Genomic DNA, 9,840 nt, shown 5'->3' with positions numbered 1-9,840 from the left:
GCTTTATCCTGTTAAACGCTTTATCCTGTTAAAACACTTTATCCTGTTAAACGCTTTATCCTGTTAAAACACTTTATCCTGTTAAAACACTTTATCCTGCTAAACACTTTATCCTGTTGAACACTTTATCCTGTTAAAACACTTTATCCTGTTAAAACACTTTATCCTGTTAAATGCTTTATCCTGTTAAAACACTTTATCCTGTTAAACACTTTATCCTGTTAAATGCTTTATCCTGTTAAACGCTTTATCCTGTTAAAACACTTTATCCTGTTAAAACACTTTAACCTGTTAAACCCTTTATCCTGTTAAACAATCCTTACAACTGTGATTCATTCATGAAAATGCTTCTGATTCTTTTGATAGAAGAGGAGGGAACATGAAAACCTTCTTGGGTTATGGAGCAACAGACACATATTCAGACTTTATGACAGCTTCAAAGGAAACGCAGTGAGTCACCACTTTTGTTTTCCATCTCTCTTGTTTCCCAGGCTGGTAAATCTGAATGAATTATTCTGTGGTGCTACATGTTTGTTTATTTGTCATTGTTGTTTTGTTTTTGATTAGTTAAACATCAAATGCCAAGGAACTGAGGATGGAAATTAGCCATTGGCTACAATCCTATATATTTACATTTAATGTTCATCAATATGTACTGTCCATAAATAAAATAAAAAATAAAAATGTTAGCTCCAGTCTGTAGCAACAATCTGATTTTTTCATCCAAAGATCTTATATAAAAAACAGACTGGGCCTCTAAGCAAGACGAGGCCTTTAAATGTTATTGTTAAGTTTTACAGTATGTTGTCCTCCATCACTTTCACCTCACACTGATGTTAACGCAGCCTCTGATGCTAACGCAGCCTCTGATGTTAACACAGCCTCTGATGCTAACGCAGCCTCTGATGCTAACACAGCTTCTGATGCTAACGCAGCCTCTGATGCTAACACAGCCTCTGATGTTAACGCTAACAGTTAGCCTTGACCGGGTGAGTCAGTCTACCTGTGAGCGACTCACTGGCTCCCTTCAGACCAGTCTGGGTGATCGAGGACAGGTTTGACTTAGACATAATGACGGGAAACGGGTCAGTTCTGGTTCTGAGCTTTATGGGTGTGGGGAGGTTTTCAAAAACAGACCTGTGCAGGACTCTGGTTTGTTTCACTCTGCAGCTCTGAACAGGTTCCAGTTCAGAGCTGCAGGTCTGAGACAGTCAGAAGGAAATAACCCTTCAGAAAATAGAATGAGGTCACAGCGAGGCAGTGAAGGAGTGATGGAGTGAGGAAGTGAAGGACGACAGAGTCTGAAAGAGGAACTTTTACTGCAGTGTCACTTCTGTTCCTGTGGTTCACTGCAGCCGCCAACACTTCCTGTTCGCATCAAGCAGCAGAGACTTCACTCAGAACTAAACTTGACTTCTGCTTCTGGGTTTCAGCTTCTTCTTCTTCTTCTTCTGTAAAAGTGTCTCCTGTTTAAACTCCTGCTGATTCAACACAGAACTCCATCTGACTGTGATCGTATTTAACCTTCAGACTGACGTCCTGACTCAGCTCAGTTTTATTTATGAAGCTCAGAATCACAGATCAGGACGATTCTCAGAGGGTCTCTAACCCTCAGCTCCTCGTGCACGTCGTCACACGTTTGTGTTCACCAGGTGCACCAGGTCAAACTTCAATTCACCGTTTTCCGGTGGAGGTTCTGAATTGCTGAGCCAAGACAGCAGAAACTCTGACACACCTGTTGGATGATGTGTTCTTGTGTGTGTGTGTGTGTGTGTGCGCGTGTGCGTGTGTGTGAAGTACCTTCATGCCGTGGCCCAGGCTGTCCAGCTGCTGGTAGTTGATTGGTCTGCGGCTGTACGGTGGGCGGGGCTGTGTGCCTGCGGGAGGCTGAGGAGGAGGGAGAATCTTGTGGCTACGTGGGACTCGTCTCACTGCCGTGAAGACGCCAATCTCTCTGCGGGAAACCTTCTCTTTGTGCATCTCCACCGTCTGACGACACAAACACACGCTGAGCGTCAGCGTTTAAACATGAGTGTTGTTTATGTTTCCAACACGTCCTGTCAGCTGTAACATCACCTGTGATAATGTTTCATGTGTAACTTCAGACAGAAACCAGACGAGGGAACAGCTCCAACACTCCAACTCTTCTTTCTTTACACACTTTCTTAAACTGAAAAATATTAATTTACCCTTTAAATCAAAGTGGAGACAATGACACAGTTTAACTCCACCTCTGAAACACACTTCTGTTTTAATGTGGTGGTGTAAACTGCTGCTTGGAGTCTGATGTTCCTCTCTGCTCGTCTGAAATAAAATCACTTCTGTAAACAGAACTAACTGTGTCTGTAACTCAGAGAAGCTTTTCAGATATCATGTTCATGATGGGATGGACGGACAAAACAGAGTCAAAAATAAACACAAAACATTTTGATCTGAAAAATTTTACACGTAGAAACATGACCACACTCTGTCAGTCGTCTGAACTGTGAACGTTGTTCACTGTTGATCTGAGCAGAGACGTTTGTTTGTCCCTCCTGGCATGGAGGCGTGTTCATGTGTTCATGTATTTACGTGTTCCTGTCATGTGTTCATGTGTTCCTGTGTTCATGTGTTCCTGTGTTCCTGTGTTCATGTGTTCCTGTATTTACGTGTTCCTGTGTTCCTGTGTTCATGTGTTCCTGTGTTCCTGTGTTCCTGTGTTCATGTGTTCATGTTTTCCTGTGTTCATGTGTTCCTGTGTTCATGTGTTCCTGTGTTTCTGTGTTCATGTGTTCATGTGTTCCTGTGTTCATGTGTTCATGTATTTACGTGTTCCTGTGTCCATGTGTTCCTGTGTTCCCGTGTTCAGGTGTTCAGGTGTTCATGTGTTCCTGTGTTCATGTGTTCATGTGTTCCTGTGTTCATGTGTTCCTGTGTTCATGTGTTCATGTGTTCCTGTGTTCCTGTATTTACGTGTTCAGGTGTTCATGTGTTCCTGTGTTCCTGTGTTCATTTGTTCCTGTGTTCATGTGTTCATGTGTTCCTGTGTTCCTGTGGTCCTGTGTTCATGTGTTCCTGTGTTCATGTGTTCATGTGTTCCTGTGTTCCTGTGTTCATGTGTTCCTGTGTTCATGTGTTCCTGTGTTCATGTGTTCCTGTGTTCATGTGGTCCTGTGTTCATGTGTTCCCGTGTTCCTGTGTTCCGGGGTTCATGTGTTCATGTGGTCATGTGGTCATGTGTTCCCGTGTTCCTGTGTTCCCGGGTTCATGTGTTCATGTGGTCATGTGTTTACATGTTTCAGGTGGGAAGACATTCTGTGTAACACAGGTCACATGTCACAGGACTCTGTCTTCTGATTGGCTGCGAGTTGCTGCTAAAACTTAAACTGTCCCCAGTTTGTTTGTGTGAGAGCGGAGGAATGTCCCGCCTCACTCTGCCTCTGATTGGCTCACCTTGACATCTTCACCCTGACTCTAACCGATCCAACCAACAGGCAGCGATCTCCACGATCACTACATTTCCCACAATGCACATGGGCTGTGTCCTCCTCCATTAAACATAAAAATGACTCTCATACCGACTGATGGATCATGACCTCATGTTGGCAGCAGGGTCACAGGGCGGAGCTCACCTGACCAATGAGGTTGATGGAAGACTCCATGTGACGCAGCTGATTGGTCTGAGCGTCGAGAAGACTCAGCACGCTACTGGCCAGAGTGCTGATCTGGTAGGCGACGCTGGCCAGTGATTGGGTGGTGAAGTTCTTTGTTTCCTCCAACGCTTTCATGCTGCCGTCACCTGACTGACACACAGAGACAGGACAGGTTAGCTTAGCTCAGCACAAAGACTGGAGACAGGACAGGTTAGCTTAGCTTAGCACAAAGACTGGAGACAGGACAGGTTAGCTTAGCTTAGAACAAAGACTGGAGACAGGACAGGTTAGCTTAGCTTAGCACAAAGACTGGAGACAGGACAGGTTAGCTTAGCTTAGCACACAGACTGGAGACAGGACAGGTTAGCTTAGCACAAAGACTGGAGACAGGACAGGTTAACTTTGCTTAGCTTAGCATAAAGACTGGAGACAGGACACGTTAGCTTAGCACAAAGACTGGAGACAGGATGGGTCAGCTTAGCATAGCACAAAGACTGGAGACAGGACACATTATCTTAGCTTAGCACAAAGACTGAAGACAGGATGGGCTAGCTTAGCTTAGCATAAAGACTGGAGATAGGATGGGTTAGCTTAGCTTAGCATAAAGACTGGAGACAAGGCAGGTTAGCTTAGCTTAGCACAAAGACTGGAGACAGGATGGGATAGCTTAGCTTAGCACAAAGACTGGAGACAGGATGGGTTAGCTTAGCTTAGCATAAAGACTGGAGGCAGGACAGGTTAGCTCAGCTTAGCACAAAGACTGGAGACCGGACAGGTTAGCTTAGCTTAGCACAAAGACTGGAGACAGCACAGGTTAGCTTAGCTTAGCATAAAGACTGGAAACAGGAGTAAACTGTTAGCTTAGCATGTTGGGGCATTAATACTAGTTGTTATAGTAGCAGGACTAGCAGTCGGTGGATTAGTACGAACCTGTACGTAGTTGTTGTAGCAGTAATCGGCCACGTTCAGCAGGTTGTCGTAATTCTCCAGCAGAGCTTTTCTGGCGTTTGGAGCTTCCTCCATGATCTTCATCACTTCCTCTTTAAAGTTCTGCTCCTTCATCTCCGATCTGCAAACAAGATTTATTATTTCATGTTCTGTCTCCTGAGAACCCGTGTGGACAGTGGCCCTACTTCTCTGTTCCCTCAATCTAAGTTTTGTTTCAATGTTCCCTCGCAGTCACCATCCTTTGTAAAGGATAACGTTCTGCCGTCGTTCTGCCGACTAGGGCTGTAGTCTCCTGGTCGACTAGTCGATTATTTGGTCGCTATGCTCTTGTCCGATCAAATTCTCATTGGTCGAATAATCGCCGTGTTACTTTCATAAGGAGAAAAGTGCTACATCAACAGCTTTCCAGGATTAATCCATTATTTCCTGCGGCGGGGGGACAGGCTAAGTTACCTGTGAAAATGGGCAGAAATAACAGAAAGTTGAACTCGCCCACCCTCGCGCTCAGCCTCGCGGTGACGCAGACCTCCTGTCTGTCTCTGTAAGCTGACACCATTTCCCTCAGTGGAAACGAAGCTTGTATTTACTTGTATTTCACAGATAAGAAACAATAAATTGTTAAGACAGTAGGGCTGCCACTAACGATTATTTTCATTGTCGACTAATCTGTCGTTTATTTCTTCGATTAGTCGACTAATCATTTCATCGAAAAATGTGTTAAAATGTTGAAAAATGTCGGCCAAAATCACGTCATCTAATGTCTTGTTTCATACTCACGCCAAAAGGTTTTAGTTCACCGTCTCGGGAGAGTGTGTAAAGCTGCCAATATCTGAACGTAAGAAGCTGCCGTAAGAGTATTTTGGGTACTTTTATAGTACTTTTCTATGAAAAATGACTCAAACCGATTAGTTGATGACTAAAATAGTCACCGATTATTTTTATAGTCGATTAGTCATCGATTAGTCGACTAATCGTGGCAGCCCTAGAAGACAGTAAAGCCTCCACTAAAATAGCATTTTAAGTCGTGTGTGTGGTTTATCCTGGCTTCATACGAGCAGAGGAAATCTCCTCTCGTCACTATGCTAATGTATACCATGTAAAATGCCATAGGCTGGCGCTAACAACGTTAGCATGTTGTATTGGTGGGGGAAATGTGTCCAGATAAAGACAAGTGTTTGTCTGTCAGTTCTGCGATTTATAGTGAAGCCAGTTTGTGTACTTGTGTTTGAAATTGTCTCTATTAAGCCATGTTTAATGTGTGTTTAATTCAGCCAACGCACTGCAAATGTTCTGCCGACATTCTAACGTTCTACTGATGTTCTACTGATGTTCTGCTAAAGTTCTGATAATGTTCTATTAACGTTCTGCTGATGTTCTGCCAACATTCTGCCAATGCTCTGCTGACGTTCTGCTAATGTTCTGCCGACATTCTGCTGACTTTCTGCCGACGTTCTGCTAATGTTCTGCTGATGTTCTGCCAACATTCTGCTATTGTTCTGCTAACATTCTGCCGATGCTCTGCTGACGTTCTACTAATGTTCTGCCAACATGCTGCTGACGTTTTGCCAACGTTCTTCTGATGTTCAGCTAAAGTTCTGCTGACATTCTGCTAACGTTCTGCCCATGTTCTGCTGACGTTCTACTGAAGTTCTTCTGACGTTCTGCTGACGTTCTGCTAAAGTTCTGCTAATGTTCTATTGACGTTCTGCCCATGTTCTGCTAACGTTCTGCTGATTTTCTGCCAACATTCTGCTGACGTTATGCTAATGTTCTGCCGATGCTCTGCTGACGTTCTACTAATGTTCTGCCGACATTCTGCTGATGTTCTGCCGACGTTCTACTGACATTCTGCTAATGTTCTGCTGATGTTCTGCCAACGTTCTGCTTTTGTTCTGCCAACGTTCTGCCGATGCTCTGCTGACATTCTATTAATGTTCTGCCGACATTCTGCTGATGTTCAGCTAAAGTTTTGCTGACGTTCTGCTAATGTTCTGCCGATGTTCTACTGATGTTCTGCTGACGTTCTGCTGATGTTCTGAAGATGTTCTGATGACGTTTTGCTAACATTCTGTTGACGTCGTGGGTACTTTAAAAACCAGGTAAAGACTCACCTGTTCAAGTGTTTCGTAACTTTATTCACATTTAGTCTTTCCTGTTTGTGTATTTTGATTTTTTTTAATGTCCTGTGTAATTTTTTGTTTCATATCTCAGGTCATCAGTTTCTGTCTGAAATGAACATTCAGCCATCATCTACTCACCCATATGCCGAGGGAGGCTCAGGTGAAGTTTTAGAGTCCTCACATCACTTGTGGAGATCCAAGGAGAGAGGAGGCACCGCGTTCATGTGTGTTCACGTGCTTTTGCTGGTCTCGTACGCAAGCGCACACACATGAGCGTGGTGCACAGAGAGGCAGTCAGAGCTACAGGCTACAATGAGGCTAAAAACAGAGTTCAAATGACGTTTTTCCAAACAACTTTTTATGTCGGGGCTTCAGGACACTTGGATCACTACGGACGAGCAGTATGGAGATATTTTGTGGTTTCAATTATGTGTTTTTGGACGTTTGAATCTGGGGCGCCGTCAGCCTCCATTAGGTGGAGTTGTGTTGCTACCTCCTCTCCCCTTGGATCTCTGCAAGTGATGTGAGGACTCTAAAACTTCACCTGAGCCTCCCTCGGCATATGGGTGAGTAGATAATGGCTGAATTGTCATTTTTGGGTGCACTATCCCTTTAAATCCATAAATAATAAACACAACAATAACACATATATTAAATATCAGTCATGTATTAACGGCGTTCAATAAAGCAGTCTGCTGTACTTTTACTTTACTGGACTTCAGGTTGAGGTTCCTCTACTTTGAGTATTTTCATTTTGTGCTGCTGTGAACCTGAACCTGAACCTGTTCTCCACCTCACACGCACAAGGACAAATATAAATGATGAAACATTAATCTGCAGCATTGACTTTTGTTCCTGCTGAAAAGTTCTGATGAGACAGGAAGCATCAGCTCTGATGTGAGCACGAGCCCTCACCGACATTCACCTGCAAATTATGGTTTCAATATCCTGCACGTGACGCGGCCGCGGCGCCTTTTATCTCATTAAGGTCGATTAAAGAAGAAGCAGAACAAGAAGAAGAAGAAGAGAACGGAACTGAACTTTATAAACTCACCAGATTCTGCAGAGAAAAATGATCCGCGGGAAAAGTTCAACTGTGAAGAACAAGCGGAGACTCTGTCCTCTGTCTGTCCCTCTGTCCTCTGTCTGTCCCTCTGTCCTCTGTCTGTCCTCTGTCTGTCCCTCTGTCCTCTGTCTCTCTGAGTCCCGTCGCATCAACCTGCTGCTCAACTTGTTTCTGCATCAGCAGCAGCAGCGACCTGCAGCCAAAGATCGTCTCTGCTCCTTCAGAGGTCTCACTCCTCGGGAATACTGGACTTTCGGTCTCGTGTTCAGGAGTCTGACCGCTGCCTGGAATCTATTCAAGGACCCATGCAATCTATTCACAGCTCCTCTTCATCCTGGAAACTCCTTTAAAGACTCCTGGAATGTAATCAAGGAGCACAGAGGGAACTTCTTTACAGAGCAGCAAAAAATCTGATCAGGTACTGAGACCTAATTCAAGGACTCCTGGAATGTTGCGAAAGGCAAACATAGCCCTCACAAGGATCCTGGAACACTTGTAAATCTCTGAGTCCTTTTTCAAGGAGTCCTTGATTCCCTATAGGATTCCCGGGGATCTCTTACAGAGACTCAGGGAGGCCCCTGTTAGCATCCTGGAAACTCTTTAAAGGACCTGGAAATTTGGAGGAATGTTGGGGCCAATTTCAAGGAGTCCTAGAAAGTCTCATGCACCTTAACATCCCTTGATGTACCTTTAAAAGACATTATCATTCTAGAAATTCTCAAGGACCCCTGAAATCTGAAATGATCCCCTGAACTCATTTTGCAGAGTCTTTGGGTCTTTTCAAGGACCCTGAAATCCCTTAAGTGACGTACAGAATAAAAATAATCCCAGATTTTTTAAAGACACTTCAGGGGTCCTTGAAATGGTCACGGGGGTCCCTGCAGACTGAGAGAGATTCCAGAGGGTCTTAAATATACTTGTGAAGGACTCTGATGGTCAGTGTAAGATCCTGGAGCCCTGTAAAGGACCCTGGAATCTCCAGATGGTTTCCAGGACCTCTCAAGGTTCAAACAGGCCGTCGGCAGCGGAGTGACAGATTTTAGCTCAGAGTGAGACCTCCTGTCTGTTTCCTGCTCAGCTCAAACCACTTCCTGTCTGACGTCACAGAGAATAAAACTTCATCAAGTCCTGAAGTGAAACTGACTCTGAGTCAGTTTGTTGTGTGATGCTGCCCCCTGCTGGCGACCTGACGTCACACATTAATACAATTAATTAATTAATCAATTAATTCACACCTCAGACAGATTTTAATTGTGTTTATTTAATTTACATCATGAGGTCAGTGTGTGATTCTTCCTCTGTGGTGTCAGTGCTGAAGGTGAAAGAGCTCCGCCTGCTGGTCACACACACGCACGCACACACACACACACACACACACACACACACACACACACCCACACACACACACACACACACACACACACACACACACAGTCAGCTGTTATTAATAATAATAATAATGATAATAAATGTCTGAGGTTAAAAACACAAACATGTTTTATTCACATCAGAAAAAAAAGTTACAAGTATTAAAAACAATCAGAATGTTCCCCGTTGCTCGGGGCGACCGGACATCACTTGTTGCTCGGGGCGACAGGGTTCCAGGGCTGTCTCCGTGGAGCTCCATCTTTGTCTTTCTTGTCCAGAGGCCTGAGGTGACAGGACAGGACCAGGTCTCTGACAGAAACACAGACACACACACTGAGCCTGGAACTCATTCAAGGACCCTGGAATGTCTTACAGGAGTTACTGTAGCTTTTAATATATCCTGGAACTCTGTAATATCTGTATGGACAGAGTCCAGGGGCCTGTATCATTAAGTGGGATTAATGTCTTAGCGAGGTAACTTCAGGGTTAACCCTGGGTTTTCAGTCTCACCAGTAGATCACCATGGTAACTTACTCTGAATGGCTATCCTGCTCCGGAGCAGGGTAAGTTCAGGGTTGAATCTGATCCTATAAAAAGCACCACCCACTGGCCAATCAGCTGTTGATGGCTGACAGAAATGCAGCCCAGTCATGACGGGAAGTTTAATTCATTTGATTGATTTTGATTTGAAAGTTTATTTTGAACA

At 44.3% G+C, this 9,840-nt stretch overlaps 2 protein-coding genes across 4 annotated transcripts in view; both read right to left on the bottom strand.

The window, feature by feature from the left end:
• Positions 1–7,950, bottom strand: part of abi3a (ABI family, member 3a) — a 25,603-nt gene extending 17,653 nt beyond the window's left edge. The window contains exons 1-4 of one of the 2 annotated variants that reach the window (XM_050068915.1): positions 7,755–7,950; positions 4,563–4,701; positions 3,612–3,782; positions 1,801–1,989 (exon numbers count right to left, since the gene is read on the bottom strand). In XM_050068915.1, coding sequence (XP_049924872.1) covers positions 1,801–1,989; positions 3,612–3,782; positions 4,563–4,694 — 492 coding nt within the window. In that variant the 5' untranslated portion in view covers positions 4,695–4,701; positions 7,755–7,950. The remainder of the gene's footprint in view (positions 1–1,800; positions 1,990–3,611; positions 3,783–4,562; positions 4,702–7,754) is intronic. The other variant, XM_050068914.1, reaches the window with a different exon arrangement.
• A 1,290-nt stretch (positions 7,951–9,240) lies between these two features.
• The window catches only part of ccdc103 (coiled-coil domain containing 103), a 3,460-nt gene continuing 2,860 nt past the window's right edge, over positions 9,241–9,840 (bottom strand). For both annotated transcript variants that reach the window (XM_050068927.1, XM_050068928.1), the window contains one exon: positions 9,241–9,443. In XM_050068927.1, coding sequence (XP_049924884.1) covers positions 9,341–9,443 — 103 coding nt within the window. In that variant the 3' untranslated portion in view covers positions 9,241–9,340. The remainder of the gene's footprint in view (positions 9,444–9,840) is intronic.

The sequence above is a fragment of the Epinephelus moara genome, chromosome 18 (assembly GCF_006386435.1).
Source record: "Epinephelus moara isolate mb chromosome 18, YSFRI_EMoa_1.0, whole genome shotgun sequence".
NCBI lineage: Eukaryota > Metazoa > Chordata > Actinopteri > Perciformes > Serranidae > Epinephelus > Epinephelus moara.
The sequence above is the reverse complement of the archived record's forward strand: the minus strand, read 5'-3'. Positions and strand labels throughout refer to the sequence as shown.